This window comes from Tachysurus vachellii, chromosome 23, assembly GCF_030014155.1.
Source record: "Tachysurus vachellii isolate PV-2020 chromosome 23, HZAU_Pvac_v1, whole genome shotgun sequence".
NCBI lineage: Eukaryota > Metazoa > Chordata > Actinopteri > Siluriformes > Bagridae > Tachysurus > Tachysurus vachellii.
In genome coordinates this window covers 1,055,838-1,080,837 of record NC_083482.1, presented here as the reverse complement: position 1 = coordinate 1,080,837, position 25,000 = coordinate 1,055,838, and the positions used below count along the sequence as shown (strand labels likewise).

Sequence of the window (25,000 nt, the reverse complement as noted above, 5' to 3'; positions counted from 1 at the left end):
CCACACTGCTGATCAGTCCAGATGTGGAGGGACAAAGTCCCAGTTGTGCTGCATGCCACGTTCAGCCAAGTTCTCATTAGGAGTGATGGATGCTTGCTCTCTTACTCCATCCTCTCTGTGTGTGTGTGTGTGTGTGTGTGTGTGTCCAAGTGTTTGTTCCTCCGACACACCACAGCAATTTCTCATCAGTTTTAGTTTATTTATTAAATATCAACTTTGTAACTTTAGTACTAATGTAATGTTATAGAACTGAACACTTTACCTGGAAAACGTTCCATCGTTGATGATATTGATGACAAAAAAATCCCGTGATGCTTACTTCTCTGTGGATGAGCTGTTACTATGGAAACGATAAGGGCATTAGAGCGAGTGCATCCATATAAACCTGCATGGATTTAGAGAAAATTAAATAAAAAATAAAATAAAATTAAATACAATTAAATTAAATTAAATTAATAAAATTAAATTAAATTAATTGATACTCCGTCCAGGGTGTATCCTGCCTTGATGCCCGATGACGCCTGAGATAGGCACAGGCTAACCGTGACCCGAGGTAGTTCGGATAAGCGGTAGAAGATGAATGAGAGTGAATGAGTAAATTAATTGATTAATTAAAGGCCAGCATTAGATATATGACACACACTGTGGTCTCCTGCAGAAAAAGGAAGTGGAGATTGTTTTTGTCTCCTGAGATCTTCTTCTTCAGCCTGCTGACTAACGCTAATTAGCGCTCCAGTTTCCCTGATTCAGTCGAGTGAAAGTTCACCATCTGCTGTTCCGCCGCTGCGCCGTGACTCACGTCCTGTTTCTGCTCGCGCATTTCAGCAGAAAGGACAAATCACTGACACACGTCCAGGTGTGAGGAGAATGAGCGCTGAGACGCCCCTCACACGGCCTCATTACAGAAGACCTTCTCTAAACTCCAACTCTGTGTGTGAGACGAAGCCTTCAGAACATCTGCGCTTCACATGATGGAGAAAGGATCTGAGCTCAACTACAGGACAGAAACAAACTTCACTTCTAATCTGCTGCCAGAACATCTGAATAACCCTCAGTCCTGGATCAGTCTAAAAGTAATGGCACCTGTAGTGTTGTCACTCACAGTCCTGGGTTTGGTCTGGTCTGGATCAGTCTAAAAGTATTGGCACCCCAATGCCCTTTGTGTCATTAAACAAAATCATGTCTAATAATTTTGTTTATACGTTTTTTTTTGTTGATTATTTTATATTGTGTATATACATTTTAATATTAAATATCTAATATTGAAACTTATTGAGAATTAGAATTGAAATAAGCAAATTCATTTATTTATTCATTTCTTATTTACTTGTTTGATTTGTGCTTTTTTTGTTTGTTTGTTTGTTTGTTTGTTTAATCCAAAGTCACTAATCTCAGTTATTTACTAAGGATGAAGTATTGGCTTTTATACAGTATAGAAATTACAGGTTTATTATCTGCACAGAGAGCTGAGAGGAGAGAAGATCAGACTCGGTGTCCAGCAGCATCCTTCACATCCATCCTCACTGAGCTGATGAGGAGAAAGGTTAAAGAGTTTAGAGTAAACGTTACAGACACAGACACGAGGCCAAGCAACACGACACCTTCATTCCTTTCATCCTGCTTTATGCATTAATCCATCACACTTCTGCCAAATCAAAAGAACCTGTGATCTAGAAGCTGTCTGAAACATGCTGATGTTCCTGACAGACGCATCGCTCAGCTGCAGACGCTTCAGAGAACGAAAAATATACAGAGGAGGAGAGGAAGAGGAGGGCAGAGAGAGAGAGAGGAGGAGAGGAAGAGGAGGGCAGAGAGAGAGAGAGAGAGAGAGAGAGAGAGAGAGAGAGAGAGAGAGAGAGGAGAGGAACAGGAGAGGAGGAAGAATAAGAGAGGAAAAGAAAGAGAGGAAGACGAGAGAGATACTGATGATGAAGATCAGACCTGCAACATGCTAGCAGCTCCACACTTTCCAGTCAGGCTGATCTGCAGGGTTCTGGTGCTGTAGGTCAGAGGACGTGGCCAACAAGACAGCAAGACCTCATCATCTCACAAACTAATTTCTAACATTAGCTAATTGTTCTTCATTGCTAGCATTTTTTGTACTATTTTCCTACATAAATACACAGAGCAGCCAATGCTAATGTCCAGCTGAAGTTTGTTTGCATTTTCTTTTATTTAAACTACTTTTAGAAATGAATAGAGTTTAAAATTAGTCATGTTTTAATCCACTATCTGTTTATTTTTTGCTAATTCACACTTTCATGGCCATTAGCAGCACTCAGTCTGCTAAGTATCCAAACTGCTGTTTATGCTAATTCAGAAAATCTGTGAGGAGCTAATTATTAAATTCCCCAATGAGTTTTATGCTAAAGCCGGTTATTTTCCTCACACTTGAGCAAACCAGGTGAAACAAATCCAGGTGTGCTGTGAATTTAGGACTGAAATTCTCTGTGAGGAGGAAATATCTTATTACTATCTAACAGCACTATTTATAGCCCTCACATTGCAGCTAGCCTTAATCCCATTGCTAGGCTTTTTTGCGATGAATTGAAGAGACACAAAATTAGCAGGTGACTTTGTAAAAATGTTTCATTTTATTGGTAATAAATTTACATGTATGTACAATACAGCTCTAGCCGTAGAAAACAGGCTGAAAATAAACACCATATCGAATTATAAACGCGCCATACAGAGCACGTATGGAGCCGCGATCACAAGGTTAAACGTAACCGAGTGAGAGGATTAGCAACTTGCAATGTTTAGAGCAGCAGCATGGTGTAGCTGTTTGTCTCAGCAGTCAGGACTTGAGTGTCTGGGTGTGAGATATTTAGCTAGCCGCTCAGTTTACGCTGCAGTAGCACTGGGTAATGCAGAACCCATAGAGAACCCTTCTTAGAGTGCTTAAATATCCAAAAAACACAACACACTCTTATTTTCTAGGAATGTAGGAAAAATGTCTGACATGAAGCTCACACTAACATCTAAGGGGCTTTTTACACCTGGTCACTTCATGTGTTTTCTGTGATCCGATAGCTATCCGATGGTAAAAAGACCAGGTCTAAATGCCCTCTGAAAGTTTTGGAGACGGATATAAATCCGACGGTACAAACCACTTCAGGAGGTGGTCTGGGACGCGTTTCAGATGAAACTGGACAGGTGTAAATGAATGTGCTTGTTCAAGCCACATACGTCAGCGCTATACTCCTCCCAAACGGAAGTACGTCACTTTAGTCTGGTCGGGTCTTAAAATGCGCTGCTGCCGCCAGCGAAAACGCAGCAAACAGTAAACGCTGTTTTTTGTAACATAACCGTCGTAACCAGTTTTTTATGTCTTCTTTTCGATCGCGTTCTGAAAACCGCACACACCAAAGTGTGATCCGTTTCAATTACCCCGGAAATGAGGTAAAATATATTTGCATTTTGGGCGGGACTAGAAAGATCGGATCAATATCCGATTCGCCGAGACGCATTTATGTGGTCTAATGTAAATGGATCAGTTTTAACAAATCAGACAGCTATCGGATCAGAGAAAACACATGAAGTGACCAGGGGTAAAAAGGCCATAAAGGCAATCTGTGGTCTCTGATGTTTGAGAAACTCATTCCTGATTCCTGCAGTTGGGGGTGTGGTTAACACTTCACCATTATTAGTCATGAACAATTTTGTCTTTGTTGCCACCTGTCTTCATTTCACAGCGTCAAACTGCTAATGCTGCTAGCTAGTGGGTGTGGCCTGTTTGGCTTTTTTTCAAATTTCAAATTGATAAATAAAAGGGAAACTAATCACAGACAGAAATAAATGGAGTATACGTTCTGGTTTTAAAATCTCCACTGGTCTGAGAAATTCACTAGCACCAATCAATTTACCGCGTCAAAACTAATTTACATATTCATTCATTCATTTTCTACCGCTTATCCGAACTACCTCGGGTCACGGGGAGCCTGTGCCTATCTCAGGCATCATCGGGCATCAAGGCAGGATACACCCTGGACGGAGTGCCAACCCATCGCAGGGCCTAATTTACATATAATTTATTTAAAAATCTGATTAAAACCTTGTCTCCATGTTATTTCATTCGCACAAACATGGTTGCAGCCAATCATGTCCCAGAAGCAGTATATTACATCATCTGTCATGATGACAGTTCCGGTATGTAAATGAGGCCATACAACAACAGTTTGACTAACCGTCACTGCGCCGAACACAGAAGAGTCTTATTACATCATCAATTGAAAGAACCAATCAGGTTCCAGGATGCAAATGAGGCCATGCAGTAACAGACTGCAAGGAGAAAGTGGGCGGGGTGTGTATGAATGGGGGCGTGTGCTTTGAGTCATCATGGAATCCAGGTTTTTATAATGAGAGAAAAATTATTGGCACCCCTGCGCTGATTTTTTAAAGGTGATCATAATTATTTGGGATTTTTAAGCTGCACACAAATATGTGAAGCATCAGACGTCCCACAGAAGCACATAAAACATCGCTAACGTAGTGAAGTCCGAACCTTCGCTTCATCCGTTGTGCAGTTTTGCAAAAAAATCCGTTTCCTGTTTTTCACTGATCCACTAAGTGATAAATCGTGATAAAAGACCTGACACACAAAGATCTCTCAGACTGATAAACTCTGACTGTATCCTTTATATCTGAAGTGTTAACTCCTAACAGCGCTGCTGTCCGACACACTCAGACAACGTTTATATCATGTTTCTGTTTTATAAACCATCGTGATGTGATGCACGTCTTCAGCCCAGAAGCTACGGGAAAAAAAGCTGCTGGTCTGAAATCAGAAATGTCTGATGTTTATCCATGTGGAGACGGATGTGGCGTTCAATCAGACAGCGCTTTTGATCTCCAGGAGTTTGGAGAGCAGGTTTGTCATTTCCGTGCTGTCACACGCTGACATCTGCATAGATCACATCTGGATACACATCTGACACGACCGCCTTTCTGCAATGTGACAGACACGGTGAGAGAACAGAGAGGAAGAGACAGGTCTCAGTGTGGACATGGTGAGAGAACATAGAGGAAGAGACAGGTCTCAGTGTGGACACGGTGAGAGAACATAGAGGAAGAGATGAGATGCTGCTCTGATCCACACTCAGACACACTGGTCCATCCAGCTACGTCAGGAGACTCTTCTCTAATTTCATCTACAGCTTTAGCTCTTCAGCTCTAGGTCCTGATTGGTTAGAAGCTGCTGACTAAATTTAGCGCAGGATTACATTAATGCGCTTGTTCTGATTCACCCGGACATGTACAGCAGTTGATTCAGTAAGTGTGTGTATGATGTGTGTGTATGATGTGGTGAAGGAGTCTCCAGTGTCAGGGTCAGAGTTTACGCTTCTTTATGGAGTAAGAACAGCAACTGAAACGGGACATTAAATTCTTTAATAAATAAACATGATGCTTGGTGACAAAGTGCTACATGTTAAAGGTCACAGCAGCAGTGAACAGTGGAGGTTGTCAGTGATGAAGCTGCAGCTGTGATTGATGTTCAGTAAAACATCAGTGTGGGACGTCACACAGGTGATAAATCTGCTCTCAGACCAGCTGAATCATCTCACACTGGAGAAGAAACTTCAGGTGTAATGAAGCAGAGCTCCAGAGCAAACAGATCAAGCAGCAGGATGATCAACTGCTCACAGCTTTCACTTTCCTTCCACTTGACTCTCATCATGCTGATGCTGATGTTCTGTGTCATGTGTCTGTTGTGTGACTTCCAACAGTCATCACTAACCGGTGAGACAAAAAATAATCCTTAAGAGATTTTAGTAGGAAATCAGAACCATGATAAAGAGTCTATAAACCATCTTACACGTCTCACAGCACCACTGAGGGACGGTAACGTGGTCATGTGACTTGTGAGGACTGGATGACGTGATGGGAATGCGATGTGACGTCTCAACCAATCAGCTTCCTTCTCTTCTGGACGTTTTTACAAGAAGAGACGTGTCCACTTTCAACTGATTCACTCTGATACTATAATAAAACTCTCTAAATACTTTAATTAATACTCTCATTAATACTCTCAAAATACTTTTATAATACTCTCATAAAACTGATTAATCCTCTCATTAATATATACATTAATACTCTGATTACTTTTCTTACTAACTCGAGCAGTCAGGTTATTAATAACAGTCTCGATTCCACACAAAACATTAATCTGAGCTGTGTGGATGAGAACAGTTCTGCTGTTCACTCTGCATTCAGAATGAGTGAGTGTGTGTGTGTGGGTGTGGGTGTGGGTGGGTGAGGTGGGGTGGGGTGGGGTGTTGATTGGATAACACTCTATCAAACCTGCTCAAGTGGATACAGGAAGTGTGAGTCCCATTAGTGCTGTCCCTGCGAAGGGATGCGATGTCAACTCATTACCCCTGCAGCCCCACACTGTGTGTGTGTGTGTGTGTGTGTGTGTGTGTGTGTGTGTGTGTGGAGGTCACATGGAGTACTGTTTCACTCTATGTGGTCTACTTGGCTGTGTCCCAATCCCTGCTGTGGAGTCCAGTATTAGGCTTAAAGGTCAAAGGTCATATAATGCACTCCTGTCTTCCCTTCATACATCAGCTTTGTTCTCCATCGGCTTGTCTGTGTTCCATTCCACTCGATTAGCCCTAGCAGGAATGGAAGAGAGGAAGGAAACAAGCATCGAGAGCATTATCTGTGTCCTGACAGTTCCTACTCTCCTCTCTAAACTCAGCAAGGGGTTCATGAGGCCAAAGGTCATAAATAATAATAAAAATAATAATAATACATAAAGTATTATTTTCTCCCTTGAAATGCTGGCTTTGTTCTCCGCTGCTCAGTCCTGTTCCAGTCCACACTGTCGAGCTTATCAAGGGAACAAAACAAGCTTGAGCTAATGGAGGAAGGGAACGAGGATCGAGGGCACTAGAGGCTCTCCTGCTGTCCTCCCTAATGGCGTGGGTGATTTAGGGTCACTCGGCCAAAGGGGTTGTTTAGGGGTCATATGAAATACTCTTTCCTGCTGTCCCTGAGCTCCGGCTGAGCCCGCAGGTCCTTCTCTTTAGGCTGACGGGAACTCTCGCGTCGAAAACGCAACAGGAAACGCATCATTACTGCCACAACGCACAGCACGACTAGCAGCAGCGCTGCTATCAAACCTACACACACACACAGCAAGAGAGAGGGGGAGAGAGAGAGGGGGGGAGAGAGAGAGAGAGAGAGAGAGAGGGGGGGAGAGAGAGAGAGAGAGAGAGAGAGAGAGGGGGAGAGAGAGAGAGAGAGAGAGAGAAGATAAGACAAATAGAGAAAAAACCAGGATAAAATGTAAGACAGAGCATTAGACAGAGTGGCTTGGTGTGTACAGTACCTCCGATCACGGCCGTGTCGCTTGTCTCCAAGTTTTTGAGACGCTCTTTCCCTCGCTTCTCTCCATCTGTGTGGTCTGAGAGGAGAAGAAGAAAGCAACTGAAACTACTGAGCTAATGTTTCTCAAAGCACACCCACATTCCCATATATGGAGTTTATGCCACACCCACGCAAGCACTGGTCTCATATACTTGCATAAACGATAGACTCTGCTTATTAGGATGAATGTGTTACAGATAAACAGTAAGACCCACTGAGCTCACACTAAGACCCGCCCACTGAGCTCACACTAAGACCCGCCCACTGAGCTCACACTAAGACCCGCCCACTGAGCTCACACTAAAACCCGCCCACTGAGCTCACACTAAGACCCGCCCACTGAGTTCACACTAAAACCCGCCCACTGAGCTCACACTAAAACCCGCCCACTGAGCTCACACTAAAACCCGCCCACTGAGCTCACACTAAAACCCACCCACTGAGCTCACACTAAGACCCGCCCACTGAGCTCACACTAAGACCCGCCCACTGAGCTCACACTAAAACCCGCCCACTGAGCTCACACTAAAAACCGTTCACTGAGCTCACACTAAGACCCGCCCACTGACCTCACACTAAAACCCGCCCACTGAGCTCACACTAAGGCCAGCCCACTGAACTCACACTAAAACCCACCCACTGAGCTCACACTAAGACCCGCCCACTGAGCTCACACTAAAACCCACCCACTGAGCTCACACTAAGACCCGCCCACTGAGCTCACACTAAGACCCGCCCACTGAGCTCACACTAAAACCCGCCCACTGAGCTCACACTAAAAACCGTTCACTGAGCTCACACTAAGACCTGCCCACTGACCTCACACTAAAACCCGCCCACTGAGCTCACACTAAGACCCGCCCACTGAGCTCACATTACGACCCGCCCACTGAACTGCTCGCACTCAGCACCGCCCACTGAACTGCTCATAATAAACCCTGCCCACTGAGGGCACACTAACTCCCACCCAACCTGGTATTTGACATAGAGCTGTTACCTGACAGTGAACGTGAGAGGGATCTATCAGCCAGCTCTCCACAGTTGGACTCCACCAGATTCCCGAGCACGCTGACCAATGAGCTTCCTCGATTCAGAATGGCTGCTTTTAAAGGAGCAAGGTGATTGAACTGCACAGACGAGAGGCAGCCAATAAAACCTCTCGATCCTGCCTGCAGCACCTCCTCGTCCAGGTCCACCTCACGCCCTGAGGCCCACAGACACGCAAACATCTCAGCTTAAATTAATTACAAGACTCACATGACCTGGCTGTGTAATTTCTACAGATTAATGTTAAATGAAATCAAGAGCTTTTACTGGAAGCCTTCGAGCTGAGTGAAGATTAAAAACATCAATAAATAAAAAACCTACTGGTGACTCTGCCGAGTGTCAGAGAGCGAATCATGTTTAACTCTCGGTCTGTGGAGAGGCTGAACTTCTGACTCATATCCTTATCCACCTGAGCAGAGACAGGAGGAGAAACGATGAAGTGTTAATAAGTAGTAATATATGTTAGTGATTGTTAATAAGTGCAAATATGTGTTCATGAATAGGAATAAGTGTTACTGAATGTTTATCAGCAGTAATGAATCTTAATGAGCATTGATAAGCGTTAGTGAGTGTTAATACGTGTTAATGTGTGTTATGTGTTAGTAAGCACTACTGAGTGGTAATAAGTGTTCATAAGCATTAGTGGGAGTTAATAACAGCTGAGAAGAGATGCTGTGTTGGTACCTGGACGTACATGTCCCTGCCCTCTCGGTGCAGCTGAACACGGTGCAGTTGCCCATTAGCGAGACTGTGATGTGAAGCTGTAAACACATCTGGCTCCTTCTCCTGCTTCAGTTTAAACCAAATCTGTAAACTCCCTGATAAATCAGGCAGAAAACATAGCAACACAGTCACAGAGACAGAAACACGGAAACACAGAGACAGAAACACAGCGACAGAAACACAGAGACACAGAAACACAGTCACAGAGACAGAAACACAGTCACAGAGACAGAAACACAGCGACAGAAACACAGAGACACAGAAACACAGTCACAGAGACAGAAACACGGAAACACAGAGACACAGAGACACAGAAACACAGTCACAGAGACAGAAACACAGTCACAGAGACAGAAACACAGAGACACAGAGACAGAAACACAGAGACACAGAGACAGAAACACAGAGACAGAAACACAGACACAGAAACACAGAGACACAGAACCACAGAGACAGAAGCACGGAGACAGACACAAAGTCACAGAGACAGAAACACAGAGACAGAAACACAGAGACACAGAGACAGAAACACAGAGACACAGAGACAGAAACACAGAGACACAGAGACAGAAACACAGAGACACAGAGACAGAAACACAGAGACACAGAGACAGAAACACAGAGACAGAAACACAGAGACACAGAGACAGAAACACAGAAACACAGCGACAGAAACACAGAGACACAGAAACACAGTCACAGAGACAGAAACACAGAGACAGAAACACAGAGACAGAAACACAGAAACACAGAAACACAGAGACACAGAGACAGAAACACAGAGACAGAAACACAGAGACACAGAGACAGAAACACAGAGACACAGAGACAGAAACACAGAGACAGAAACACAGAGACACAGAGACAGAAACACAGAAACACAGCGACAGAAACACAGAGACACAGAAACACAGTCACAGAGACAGAAACACAGAGACAGAAACACAGAGACAGAAACACAGAAACACAGAAACACAGAGACACAGAGACAGAAACACAGAGACACAGAAATGTACACGAGCTAACTGCTAACTGCTGAACTATAAAAAATATCAACAAACCAAGTAAAAAAATTAACTAAGAATTTCACAGCTAGCTCCTCCGCTAAGGGATTTAAAGATGTAAATAAATAGAGTAAATATAAATAATAAAGACTTCAGCATGTTAGCCTGCTGCTAAGTAACATTTTAGCGTGTGTACCGTTATGAGCCAGAATTATGGCCAGGTACTGCAGCTGGTACGTGGTGACAGTCATCAGCATGGCAGGAGATTCGCTGGTGAGGAAGCGGAAGGAAACAATTTCCCGAGACTTGCTGCTCTGAGCAAAGATGGATGATGTCTGACGGCTGGAGTTCCGCATCACAGAGAACGGCTCCTGAAACGTGTAGGTCACTGATGTGCCACTCTCGAAAGACACAGAAACTTCTAGAGACAGAAGAAACAAACATCACCGAACTGGAGAGAAAACTGACATAACACATGAGAACTGAACTAAAAACTGTTAGTATTTATAATATAGATCAAATAAAAAATAACTAATAAATATAAGTACTCAGATTAGACCTTTTTATGAGCCACTAAATGGGATAGTGGTTCAATTCTACAATTCATTCCTGCTGTCAGCCTGCTAAAAGGGTGAAAAAAGCCAGAGAGACACAGGTCTGAATGTATGCTAAATTATTCTTAGTCTGGGTCAAGTTTTGTCTCACATGGCTTAGTTTGTTCACTCATTATATCTGGAGAAAGCGTAAAAAAAATGAAGTAATAGATTAGGGGCCTCAAGAGGAAGAAAGGAACGAAGAGGAGAAATAATTCAAAAGGTTTGACTGGTGGAGCGACCGGACACCCGGAATCCCGGAATCTGCTCTGATAGCAGCAGGAAAACTCTGGAGTCAGGACGAGTCAGGCCACAACCTCCTGAAGGAAACTCACCAGTTAGAGAAGATAACGATAACAGGCACCTCATTAGGGAGGAAGATGTGAGCGAGAGAGAGAGAGAGAAATAACAGGGCAGTCATTTCCTCATTGTTTCTCCTCCGGTGCTTTTATCGCACTTTTACAGCCCACTTAAAGTCTCCTGTCACACAGTCGGCGTTATGTGAATAATCATATGGATAAAAATACAGCGTGAGAGAGAGAAAGGAGACGAGACACCTGAGAGAAACGGTGTCTCTCTGTCGCAGCTCTTTATCTCTCATTTATTATCTGTTCTAGGAGACGTGGAAGTGTCAAGTATTTTCATTCTCACTGGATACGGCGTACATCACGTCTCAGATCACGTGACACTACACCAGACATGAAAGTCAGTCATACAGTACACTAGCAAGGTGCCAATACTTTTGTCACATCACCCTAAAGGGTTATTAATCGTTCTCCTTAACATCTTATTCCTTCTTTGCCTCAGCGATTTCCATAAAATGACCTTTTTAAGGTTTGTTTTATAGATCAACATGCACTTTTTATCCGTTTATAGCTACTTTAAACACTATGGAAGTCCTCGTCCTCGTCTCACTGCATTCTAAATAACCCTGTGTCTGAAATGGTGTTCTGTAGTGCACTAGACAGGGACTTCTGTTGTGTTCCTCACTATGTAGAGAGCATATTTAGTGCAGAGGAAGTTGTTTGGGATTAGTCTGGATGGAGATGATGAATAAGAGACGTTCTGGAGGTGATGTGAAAGTGTTGGTTGACACACCGGTCTGACACAGCGGTCCTCCATACGCAGAGTGTGTGCAGTCACACACGTAGCCACTGTTCCTCTCCACGCAGCGTCCTCGGTTGTGGCACAGACGATTCTGGCTGCTGCAGTACCCCGGACACCCCGCACTCACCCCCGGGGTCATTTTGGCACGTTCCTCCAGGTCGAGGGTCATCCCGTTTATAGATAACGCTCTGATGCATCCCAGAAATCCCTTCTGCCTGGAGGCGGTTCCACCTGCAGGGGCGTAAGGTGCAGGTTAGAATAAGGCTCTCAGCCTGCTTCACACTGACCATGGCAGAAGCTACAGTGTGAATGCGATCCAAACAATCCAGCAAAGCAAAGATTTACTGCAGGTTTTACAGCAAAGATGAACATCTGTTGTGTTTAGCTGAATGTGGGCGTGGCCAGGGGGATGTGCAACTATACACATACTAATGAGAGATTTCAGTGAAATGCTGCTTTAAATAAAAACAATTAGAGAAAAAATATAAACACAGTGACCGCAAGGAAAGAGATGAGAGTGTTAAATAGACATTCTAATAATCATCATTTAATTTAAAGTTATTTAAGTTAATCTGACAATGGGCGTGGTCAATTGGTAAATAAAAATAAGACAACAGAGGAGGCGTGGCGCATGAACTGAAATTGTGCTCCAGAATTGTCAACATATTATACATAAAAGGGGAGTGTCCTACCGATAAAAAGCTGTCCGTTGAGCTGCAGGTGGGCGTGGCCATCTGGCGGAGCTTCCAGGAAGCGCAGAGGAAGCTGATCCACCTGCAACGATGCCTCCTTTACGTTCCGTTCGGCTCGTATGTGGTGCCACTGCTTGTCGTTCAGAGGGACGTGGGACTTGACAGTCAGGACCAGGGGACCGTTTCCCACATCCAACGAAAACGTTACCGTAGATGCCGCTGAGGAGGCGGGGCCAGAAGTTGTGATCAAAGAGAATCAGAAAAGGACACGTGTTATTTCCACAATTCACTAATAAACATGAAGCATCTCCATCTTCCAACAACGAATGGAACATCCAAGGAGGAATGTCCAGACCATGGAACTGGAAGTTTGATCTATGAAGCCAGCTACAAACTTCTTACAAATATCTCAAACTCAAAAAGCAATACTTAAGACAGAATTCTAATGTATTGAAAGGCCACATGGAATGTTATGAACAAAATGAATTGAGGAGAATGTTCTGGAAAATTGCACCATTCCAGGAGATCTGGCATCCAACTGTTCCTATCATTCATCAACAAGTTATCAGCTGACTATCTAGCATTAGCCAGCAGTCGTGCACAGCATTATTAATGACACTCATGGTGCTGTGGAAACAGTCGCTCTGTCAGGAAGATGAAATATCTATGTGTTGGATTGTGAAGCAGTAAAAAGATCTGACGTGGAGGATAAATCACTGTACAGCAAGACGCTAATAACCCTTTTATTCATGTTTAGGAGCACGCCTCACCGCTCAGCTCCACACGGATAAAGTCTCGGACCCCTACGTTCTCCAGGAATACTCCAGAGGGCGACGTGGTCTTGAAGTAGAAGGAGATATCAAGGCTGAGCTCAGCCTGCAGCGTGGGGAAGTGCAGAGATGAGGACTCCTGATAGAAGGACACGGCGTTCCACAGAAACCCTGAGAAATAAGCGCAGAGGGTTAGCGACTTCGGTGTTAGCATACAGCAGCGACATCACAGATTAGCGTTAGCATACCCTCATGATATATATTTAAACCCTAAAGCTACAGAGCAGTATATAAAATGTTTAGAGTTCATTTATCAGTACAGTTCTGGAACATTCTGGAACACATAATATTGATTAGAAGAAATTACTGTAGCTTCATTTTGTATGTATTTCATTTTTCTGTTCCATAAAGAAAGGGGACACGGTGGCTTAGTGGTTAGCACGTTAGCCTCACACCTCCAGGGTTGGGGGTTCGATTCCCACCTCCGCCTTATGTGTGTGGAGTTTGCATGTTCTCCCTGTGCCTCGGGGGTTTCCTCCGGGTACTCCGGTTTCCTCCCCCGGTCCAAAGACATGCATGGTAGGTTGACTGGCATCTCTGGAAAATTGTCCATAGTATGAGAGTGTGTGTGTGTGTGCCCTGTGATGGGTTGGCACTCCGTCCAGGGTGTATCCTGCCTTGATGCCCGATGACGCCTGAGATAGGCACAGGCTCCCCGTGACCCGAGAAGTTTGGCTAAATGGTAGAAAATGAATGAATGAATGAATGTTTCATAAGTGTCTTACTGTCTCCACGGCACTGCAGAGGTCCGACTCTGTAAACAGCTTCCGAGCCGCTTCGGTTCGTGTCTCCCACCACCATCTCCGTGACGGGAAGATGCTCCTTATAGGACAGCAAACCCGTATCGTTCTCCCTGAACACAACACATGCCTGAGAACTCTTTAAATCTCATCTTCAAAAACAGAAGTGCTGTCAAATCAGAATATTCATGAGGACTGATCATTCATAAGGTTTTATTCATTTGTAGCGAAGACCGGTATTAAAAGACAAGCTTGTGGGAGGTGGCAGGATTCCTACATGGCGTCTTATGCAGATGAAATTCAGTTCTTTCTAAATCTGGATTTTTTATAATGTCTTTTCTCATGTAATTATTGCAGACACACAGAGGGCTGAAACTCTGAGAAATGTATTATTATCTAGCTGAAGTAATGTGACCTTAGTATGTGTAACATGCCAGCCAGATGCTATCAATTAGCTGGCTAGCTGTGTTCTGCTGAATGTAAGTGTACTGTAGCTCAGGTGTCGCACCACGAGCTCCGGTCTGCGTCGCAGTTGCAGAAGTGGTTCATATCAATGCAGTTTTCAGCCAAACTGCAGGAACACTGCTGAACTCCGGGCAGTAACCCAGCCCAGTATGTCCGCTTTACTCCGGCTCTGTCCTTCCACCACGATAATGGAGTGCCATCTAAGGAAAAAGAGCACACCAGCAATTTCAGTAAACTGGTTGCATTTCCATATCACAATATCCCAGAATCCCAGTGTCTTGGTTCTAGTGGTAGTCTAGTGTGGTTCCTCATGCTCCCTTTGTTGTTCTATTGTGCAGTATATAGTTGTTCTAGATAGTTCTAGTTCCCATAGTGAAAATGATTATTTAACCCCTGAGACAACTCAGAACTCTTACCCCAGGTGTTGAAAAGGCGGGACTTTCTGCATTGATACATCACTTCCTGTTGGCAGTGCTGCGCTCTGTGTAAAAGGGTTGTAAGTTGCTGCAATGATGCGCTGTAGTTCAACTTCATGACATGGGGCTTCTGAAAATTCGAACCCTGAACATTCACCGGCATGGAGTTGTTGTGACCAATTACCATCCACACCTTCTCCTCTGGACACACAAAAACACTCAGTCACTCTTGCTCAAACCATAAAGGATATATTTGTGTGTGTGTGTGTGTGTGTGTGGATGTGGGTGTGTGTGTTTGTGTGTGTGAGCTTCTGCATTCACCACTCATGTTGCAGTAAACAACCGTGTGTGCGAGTGGCCCACTGCCATCCGGGTCGATGGAGAAAAATCCGGAGGAGCTTCCTGCCAATCTGTGTGCTTCACAAGACACTTCAAAGATGGCTGAAATGGAAAACATAAGGAAGATCTGATCACAGCTGTGTGAGGTATCAGATAACGACTAGCACAGGTTTAGCCCCTGGACATTTATAAACAGAAAAGTAAGTAAGCTACACTGACAGACATCTGAGAGAATCTCACTGCAGTAGTTTCCTTTACATCAGTTTAATAACTTTGTGACACAAATGTCTGGGTTTGGAAAACACAATCCGGAACAGCGTGTGTTAGTGTGTGTGTCGTAGTGTGTGTTACTGTGACTCACAGTTGTGGCAGGTTGCTCCAGTGTATCCTGTACCAGAGCAGTCACAGCTGAAGGAGCTCCAGGACTGAGAACATTCACCACCGTGCTCACAGTAACTGGGCAAACACCTGCAGCAAACATACATCAGTAATGTGTAAAAAAAAACTCACCACATTACAGAATGGAGGACATCTGAGTTTTAGCTGAAGACTTATTCAGACCTCCTTCCTTGGCCAAGATATGGGTTTACCAGGAACATATGACCACTGCTCAGGGTGACAGATCTCATTATATGGTAATCAGTTGACAGAACTGTTACTCTTTTTACCAAATCATTAAGCCTTAAATCGGACTGACTTGTGGCCCAAAGTCCTCTGGAACTCCAAGTGAGCAACATTCTACTGGAACTCCGACTCCTGTGAGAACTCAAGTGTAGGTCAGATTCTACCTCTGAGGGTAGAGGAGCAATATTGCCAATGTGCCAACCAAGATTTACCCCATCATCAAGGTTCAGTCTGTAACTGGCCTTAACTCTTGATCCTACACAATGTGGACTCCATGTTGCTGATCCTTGAATGGGTACGCAGTAGTTGTGTCTGTGTGACCCTGGTCCAGGCAGGTGAGTCCCCTCACCTGGTTAAGAACTATTCAGTCTGTATTTGACCTTTCCCCTCAGATCCCCACAGCTCTTTACACCTTAAGTCTTGATCACAGACTGCATTAGGTTTATGATTACAATTATAAGAGTGACCTTTATCTTCACTGCAAGAACCTTTCAATATTGCAAAAACATTCCCTTTGATAAATCAATAAATACCTTTGAAGGCTAAATATCAGTGGAAAGCCTAAGCTTCACACAGACACACACATACACACACACACACACACACAAACACAAGTATTTGAGGTAACTGAGTCCTCTGGTTGTTAGCCAAGATCCCATTGATCCACCTGATCGAGCCAAAACACTCCAGCTGGGCAAGACAAAGAAGCAAGGCTAAGCTACCTTGTGCTAGGCTAAGCTGAGCTAGCTTTACATCAATAATTCACAGGAGGAAGTGGAAGGAAGTTCCATTCTGTAATCAATGGCCTTTGATGGCAGTAGGTAATATATCCACTGGAGACAAAAATCTAAGTAGCTCGAGTTGCATGAATGATCCAAACATTCATTTATCATTCCAGCTTCATTAAATATTTATTTTACTTCCTTAAATAATCTTTCATATGTCCTGCTTGCAAACAAAACACAGTTAGTCTATGCTAACTCTTAAAGCCAAGAATAATTAAGTAATTAATATATATATATATATAAAAAATAAAATGGTGATGTAGAATGAATGTTTTGAATGCGATGCTAGTGTGTGTTAGCATGTTTACTGTAATACTGGTGTGTGTTAGTGTGTTCATGCTAACGCTAGTGTGTGTTAGCATGTTTAATGTAATACTGGTGTGTTTTAGTGTGTTCATGCTAATGCTAGTGTGTGTTAGCATGTTTACTGTAATACTGGTGTGTTAGTGTGTTCATGCTAATGCTAGTGTGTGTTAGCATGTTTACTGTAATAGTGGTGTGTGTTAGTGTGTTCATGCTAATGCTAGTGTGTGTTAGCATGTTTACTGTAATGCTTGTATGTGTTAGTGTGTTCATGATAATGCTAGTGTGTGTTAGTGTGTTCATGCTAATGCTAGTGTGTGTTAGTGTGTTTATAATGCTAGTGTGTGTTTGCATGTTTACTGTAATACTGGTGTGTATTAGTGTGTTCATTATAATGCTAGCGTGTTAGCATGTTTACTGTAATACTGGTGTGTGTTAGTGTGTTCATGATAATGCTAGTGTGTGTTAGCATGTTTACTGTAATGCTTGTGTATGTTAGTGTGTTTATTATAATGCTAGTGTGTGTTAGCTTACTGTGATGCTAGTTAAAGAGAGGACCTTTTTGGTGTAAATTCTCAGAAACATTTTTGTCTGAGTTTAGAGGATGACAGTCAGGAGGGAGGGAGTAGAAAGACAAATAGAGAAGCAGCGGGACTGAGAATGAAGGAGAGAGAAAGAGACAGAGAAAAAATGTTGAAAACTGAAATAAAATTCAGGAGAGAGTGCGAGAGATGGAGGCAGAGACGGAGAGAGTAAATTCTGTCAGTATGGTCTCTGTGGGCCGCTCTGGCCAGCGCCGCTCGTTTATCACTCAGGCTAATTCTCCTCCTTGGCAGAGGGGCAAACCTCGGCTGGCACGGCGGCCATGTTGCCCTGTATGAGGCTCCTGCCACTGTTTTGGGTGATGAATTGTTATTTTAGGATCAACTTTCCTGAACCTCGGGGCATGTGTGACTTTATGACCTTGTCAAATTATATTAATAAAATCCTCCTGCTGCAGAGTCTGAACTTATGCCCAAGTATCTAGTGCGGATGGTGAAATATTCCCTTATAGTGGCCTCCATCTCCACACCATCTCTGTCCTTGAATTTAGAACACATTTAACAACTATCCTTCAGAAATACCAAACGAGAATTATAGCAAAAAAGCTCACACACACTATTGTTATAACAATCATACAAAAACACACACTAACATCTTCCACTCTCTAGCTATCTTTTCATTTCTATCTTTTGCTTTTTTCCCCTCCAGTTTCCTCTGTTTCTCAAGCTTTTCTCTTTTCTCTCTGTATTTTTGACTCTCCCCCTCCCTCTGTCCCTCGCGGAGGGATCGTCTACAGCCTTTCAAATCAGTTCACTGCTGTATGCTGCATGAGACAAACACACACACACACACACACACACACACACACACACACTAGTTAAGTAGCACTTAGTGAGGTGTTATTTCTCTGAACAATGTCTGTAATCTGCTTCTCGCTGCCTAATAATCTACTCCACTCTCTCAGAGGCATGAAAGCTACAGCCACTGCTAAGAACCTCACACTTCTGTACACACACACACACACACACACACACACTCGGCTATTTCTCTGTTTAGTATGCGTGACTCAGGCTCCTTCAGAATGACACGGCAGATTAGCGTGAGTTACAGATTCATGAAGGAAGAATCCCTCCATACGTCTCTTCTCACAATATGTTTAAGGTGTAAAGTGTGATTATATTTCACATTTAATTTGTTCACTATAATGATACTTTTGATGTAAACATTAAATGTTGTTTAAATTAGCACTATTTCATGTTTACAGTGATTAAATTAACACTTATTCATGATTACGGCATTTAAATTAAGACTAGATCATGTTTAAGGCATTTATATTAACTCTAGTTTATGTTTAAGATGTTTAAATTAACACTAGTTTATGTTTAAATTATTTAAATTAGCATTAGTTTGAAGATGTTTAAATTAGCACTAGTTCTTGTTTAATCTGTTTAAATTAAAGCTAATTCATGATTAAGGCCTTTAAATTAACGCTAGTTCATGTTTAATCTATTTAAATTAACGGTAGTTTATGTTTAAGCTGTTTAAATTAACACTAGTTTATGTTTAAGCTGTTTAAATTAACACTAGTTTATGTTTGTCATTTAAATTAGCATTATTTCTTGTTTAATCTATTTAAATTAACGATACTTCATGTTTAAGGCCTTTAAATTAACAATAGTTTTTGTTTAAGCTTTTTAAATTAATGCTAGTTCAAGTTTAAGGTGTTTAAATTAATGTTCGTTCAAGTTTAAGGTGTTTAAATTTATGCAAGTTTAAGGTGTTTAAATTAATGTTCATTCAAGTTTAAGGTGTTTAAATTAATGCTAGTTCAAGTTTAAGGTGTTTAAATTAACGCCAATTCAAGTTTAAGGTGTTTAAATTAATGCTAGTTCAAGTTTAAGGTGTTTAAATTAACGCCAATTCAAGTTTAAGGTGTTTAAATTAACGCCAATTCAAGTTTAAGGTGTTTAAATTAATGCTAGTTCACTGGTCAGATGTCTGATTCAAACATTACCTGTCTCGTATGTCACAGATGTCGATTTGGAGCTCACTGTAGTTACCCAGAAGGCCTTTCTGCACACTGTACAGGTCGAGCGGGTGGTTGTTAAGCACGATGGAGCGCATGCAGCCCTGATAGGCCAGAGTGGGGTTCCGGCAGCCCTGATTGGCTGATGATGTTGGACATCCTGTGGAGACACATAACATGAGGAACATTCAGCTGATTTCTGCTGTTTTCTTTCAAGTTTCAAACCAGAAGCATGACTAATGTAAGTCAAAAAAGGGGCAGAGCTTCCAGGACATCTGTTAATAGCAGAATGTTACATGCTGATTGGTTGATCGGCCATTTTTACAGGTTGGGAATCTGAAATCTTTCAGGCCTGTGGCTCGAGTGTTCTCTCACAACGACGTTCTGTGATGTTAAAACACGGAGTTTTAAAGAATAAACATCAAAATGAGGTCATGTGTTAATAATGAAAATAAATATTTTCTTCTCTCAGGGACGATTGTTCTGATAATCGTACAATTAACACAGTTACAAAAAAAAAACATTTCAAACCGTGTTAATTGTACGATTATCAGAACAATCGTTTCATCATATCATCAATAGGATCCAGTGAGCAGCAGCAGAAGCTCAGATGATTCATATGTCCTGATCACTGTCAGGTCAGAACGTGACATTTCTCACAGCAACATTCATCTGCAACTCGGCCGCACGGTCGCTCTGTAACCCAACGCCATAAAAAGGCGCTTTTCATTTCCCTGTCGTGGTGCTGCAAAGCTGTGACCCTGTAGAACACCATCTGCTCTTCCACTGATTAAGCAATAAACACTGAAAGTGATACAAATACACACAAGCTATCTCTAACACACACACACACACACACACACACACACTCTTTTACAGCTCTGCTTGCATGACTTCAGCATACAGTCGAAGATGCACGGCATTTTATTTCTCCTTATTTAGCTAAAATCATAGATTTTTCAAGCAGGAGGTAGTTAGTGATAAGCGATAAGCACACAGCGGTGTGAAGGAAGTAGCAGCTTCATGTGTCTCAGAGGAAGCATGTGCTAACTCTGATGCTGAAAACTGGTTATAGAAGAGAAAGCAGAGCAGTGGGTTCTATTTCTTTACAAATACAAATGAAACAATAAAACAGATACGCTAAACCTGCTCCATAACGCTAAACCTGCTCCATAACGCTAAACCTGCTCCATAACGCTAAACCTGCTCCATAACGCTAACCCTGCTCCATAACGCTAACCCTGCTCCATAACGCTAACCCTGCTCCATAACGCTAAACCTGCTCCATAACGCTAAACCTGCTCCATAACGCTAAACCTGCTCCATAACGCTAACCCTGCTCCATAACGCTAACCCTGCTCCATAACGCTAAACCTGCTCCATAACGCTAAACCTGCTCCATAACGCTAACCCTGCTCCATAACGCTAACCCTGCTCCATAACGCTAACCCTGCTCCATTACGCTAACCCTGCTCCATAACGCTAACCCTGCTCCATAACGCTAACCCTGCTCCATAACGCTAACCCTGCTCCATAACGCTAACCCTAGCCTGCATATGTTTTCACATCTGTAGAACCTTACAGCTGCTGGATCACCAGAACAAACTCTGAGCTGATTTAGCAAGTCACCCTGCTAGCATTACCTCATGACTTCTTACTCTTATGTAATATTATTACATTTCATAGCAACTTGTGTGTTAGCATTAGCGTTATTACTAGCATTAGTGCACCCGCCCTCACCTCCGATGACTACAGTGTTCTGGGGTTGTGTGAGATGTCCGAGCATCATGCTGGATGGAGAATCGCTGTCCACAGAGACAGAAGCCTGAAGTCCGTTCAGCTTCACTGAGACTGAGTGCCAGAGTCCATCACTCAGACCGTGGCCTGCAGGAGCACACGGTTAGCATGCTAATGCTAAAACTTCACCCATCCGCCCACCCACCACCCAAATACACACACACTCGGCTGACCGACAGTGATCTCGGAGCTCTGTAGCGCTGATCGCTGGTGTATGAGCCTCAGCTGTGTGTCGCTTAGCAGCAACAGAAGCGTCTCTGCCCCTTGCAGGCCGATCCACATGAGCATGGCCTCTCTGTTCCATGTACGGAACTGGAACCTGGCGCTCCACCTGAGAGTCTCCACGTTCTCTGTCTCCATCATCAGCGATAAATCCAACGGAATCTGTAGGAAGCTGCTGCGAGAGCTGAGGAACATGGCTGAGACTGATGGAGGATCTGAGCAGGAAAAGCTCACATTACCCTGAAACACACACACACACACACACACACACATGTGCACAGACATGCATACACGTACACACACACACACACACACATGTGCACACACGTACACACACAAGAAACTGTACATGACTTGATATAGACTGTGTACAAGTCTATAGTTCAAGTATAGTTGTGTGCGAAAGTTTGTACACTCTAAGTATAAAATAAAGAAAATCAAAGCATGTACATCGATAGCACACACTGTGTCACACATGATCCTTATGCTGTAATCAAAACTGTGTGTTTTAAAGATCATCACTGAAGTGTACATCTGATGCCGGTGCAAAAGTTTGTACACCTCCGGTCCTCTGCTTAGATTTTTGCTCAGAATCAACATCATTGGCTGGTCAAGATGTTAGCTGCTTTCACTGGAAACTGGAAACCAAACGCTGACTGGTTTTCCTGAATGAAGGTGAAGTGAAGCGGAGTAAGTGTACAAGGGATTGATAAAGACTCGCTTTTTCTTTTTCTAATTCAGCAGCTTAGAGAAATGACATAAAGCCCAGCTTCTCCTCGAAGGGTTTAATAATCATTCAGAAATATTTTTGTAGGATCTGTCAATTCTCTCTCTCTTTCTCTCTCTCTCTCTCTCCCCCTCTCTCCCGCTCTCTCTCTGCCTGTCTCTTTCTTTCTCTCTCTCTCTCTGCTCTCTCTCTCCCTGTCTTTCTCCCTCTCCCTCTCTCTATCTCTCTGCTCTCTCCCTCTCTCCCTCCCTATCTCTGCTCTCTGTCTCTTCCTGTCTTTCTCCCTCTCCCTCTCCCTCTCTCTCTCTGCCTGTCTCTGTCTTTCTCTCTATCTCTCTGCTCTCGCTCGCTCTCTCTGCTCTCTCTCTCTCCCTCTCTCTCTCTCTCTCTCTCTCTCTCTCTCTCTCTCTCTCGGCTACGGCCTGATGCTTCATTTCCTTTCGCTAATTGCAGTTTAAAAACCCCTGAGAGACTCGTTCATTCCTCACAGCTCTTCGTAATCCAGTGCTCTCATGTCTCCGTCTCAGTCAAGTCCAACAGGACACTCTGACTTCTGATCACTGACACGTCAGATTAAAGGCAGCTCTGATCAGACACCACTAGTAGACCAGAGACTGTGCATGGTAAGAATTAATGGATCTACAGCCTGAAAGCTTTATCCTCCTGCTGAGAATTCCACTCCAACCCACAGAAGTGAGAAATTTCACTCACCACACTGTAGATCTGTGGTTTCTTGCGCTTGGCCAGGTCAATGATGTTCACGCCGTTGTAGTAGAGGTTCTCCATACAGCCGTGGAAGTTCTTGCGCAGGAACGTTCCTGGTTTTCCGGGCAGAGGAACGCCGCCGATACTGAGCTTTGTGAAACCAAGAAGATACGTACAGAACGGACACAAAGAGCTTCAGAAAGTCAGAAGAGTTTACACTGAAATTCATTAATGTTGAAATGAAGCTAGCTCCGCCCCTAAATTCCTGACTACGCCACTTTAGCCTAGGTTTAATTACACTGATATATAACTTCATGCTCCATGTGAACTGACAACATGACCTCTAAAGCTTTGAGTTCAGGCTTTTGCTGGAATGAAGCTGTAAGAGGAAGTTAGTTCTTACTTGTTAGTTACTTGTTAACTAGTTTTTTTTTATTACGTGCACAGAAATGAGGTCAGAGTAACGTTCAGAGGTTCCAGTTTCAATGAGAGGAATCATTTGTGGACTGAATCAGAAAATCCCCTCAATAAAAATTCAATAAATTGAATGCTCACTTCATAGTCGACCTCCAGTGAGTCCGCTGTTCCCCCTGAGCGAAGGTGCCGTGTTATTCGGTCCACGGTGAAGTTGATCTGTTTGTTGAAACGTTCGATCTGGACCGAGTGCCAGTGCTGATCATCCAGGAGACTCCCCAGAGACATGGAGACCTGAGCACTACGGGGGTGGGCCTCAGCATCGTCTACAAAGAAGAGAAAGAGTGAGAGAGAGAGAGAAAGTTGTTGGTTTTTTTTTTTACTTTTTACACCCTTTTATTTACACAAATCACATTATATACAAAAAAATCAGGGTGACTCAGTAAATTAATTTATTTAAATATTTTAATATGTATTTATTAAGTTAAAACATTTTTTCATAGTTAATTTAGTTTAGTTCTGGTGCAACACAAAGTTTCCCACAGAGCACAGAGCATTCCGAATTCTTAGCCAAAGATAAAATTGGCACGTGAACCTGTTTCTCCTGACGTTTATAACCAAGAATAAAACCCTGAAAAGTAAAATCAACATTAAAAGACCTTAAAATGCTCCGTAAAAAAATAAAGTCTGTAACCTGGAGCTGTGAATAAAAGCATGATACAAGAATCAGTTTGTCTCTGTGAACAGAAAGGACAGTCGTGTGCAACATTCAACAGTCGTGTTCACAGCGATAATACAGTGTAAAATCCTCCATTGGAGGTTAACGCTGGTTTGTACAGTGTCTCCACTCTGGTTTAATATCATCATTAAACCCAAGTACACTTCTTCAACGTGGCCGGTTCAGCTACGAGGGGCTTCTCTGGTGCTGCTTCAGCTACAGTGGGCTTCTGAGCTGCAGGCTGGTCTTGGTGCTCACTCACCATTGCTCTGTCGCTCAGAAACACCGGGGACACTCTGTCTCTCAGCACAGACCCGAACAGATGCCCAGTTTTACCACATTTAAAACATTTCATATCGGCATAAGAAGAAACAAATATGTTGTAATTAAACCCATCGATATTGAATTTAAAAACATTACAAACAGCATTTAATTCTTCAACACCTTCTTTAAGAATCATAAAAACCACTCTTCAAAAAGACACCAGGTGTTTGACCAGTGGAGATTTACAACCAAGGGGGGGTTTTCTTAATGGGGAGACCATTCGCGCGTACAGACTCGACTCTTTACCAGTTACTTTGTCTGTAATAAAAGGAGGGCCATTCAACAGTATTCAATCATTTTTTTGCTTGAGAACAGAGGGCAGAAGATTTTTGTGCCCCACTACATCACCAACCTCTAAAACACAGTCCTCTACACTCGCCGCACACACACACACACACACACACACACACACACACACACACACACACCACCCTCACACCGTGCTGGAGAGTCAGACTATGACATAACTTTGTGTTCAGATCTGC

At 43.1% G+C, this 25,000-nt stretch overlaps 1 protein-coding gene across 1 annotated transcript in view; it reads right to left on the bottom strand.

Annotated features, from left to right (window-relative positions):
• Positions 1-2,571: 2,571 nt before the first annotated feature.
• cntnap5b (contactin associated protein family member 5b) overlaps positions 2,572-25,000 on the bottom strand; it is a 43,152-nt gene continuing 20,723 nt past the window's right edge. The window contains exons 6-24 of the mRNA XM_060858838.1: positions 23,615-23,799; positions 23,066-23,209; positions 21,579-21,867; positions 21,349-21,492; positions 19,597-19,768; positions 15,689-15,795; positions 15,310-15,429; positions 14,989-15,189; positions 14,616-14,772; positions 14,093-14,220; positions 13,308-13,478; positions 12,538-12,756; positions 11,837-12,076; positions 10,342-10,566; positions 9,103-9,236; positions 8,740-8,827; positions 8,369-8,575; positions 7,334-7,408; positions 2,572-7,124 (exon numbers count right to left, since the gene is read on the bottom strand). Of these exons, the coding sequence (XP_060714821.1) occupies positions 6,967-7,124; positions 7,334-7,408; positions 8,369-8,575; positions 8,740-8,827; positions 9,103-9,236; positions 10,342-10,566; positions 11,837-12,076; positions 12,538-12,756; positions 13,308-13,478; positions 14,093-14,220; positions 14,616-14,772; positions 14,989-15,189; positions 15,310-15,429; positions 15,689-15,795; positions 19,597-19,768; positions 21,349-21,492; positions 21,579-21,867; positions 23,066-23,209; positions 23,615-23,799 (3,164 nt within the window). The 3' untranslated portion in view covers positions 2,572-6,966. The remainder of the gene's footprint in view (positions 7,125-7,333; positions 7,409-8,368; positions 8,576-8,739; positions 8,828-9,102; positions 9,237-10,341; positions 10,567-11,836; positions 12,077-12,537; positions 12,757-13,307; positions 13,479-14,092; positions 14,221-14,615; positions 14,773-14,988; positions 15,190-15,309; positions 15,430-15,688; positions 15,796-19,596; positions 19,769-21,348; positions 21,493-21,578; positions 21,868-23,065; positions 23,210-23,614; positions 23,800-25,000) is intronic.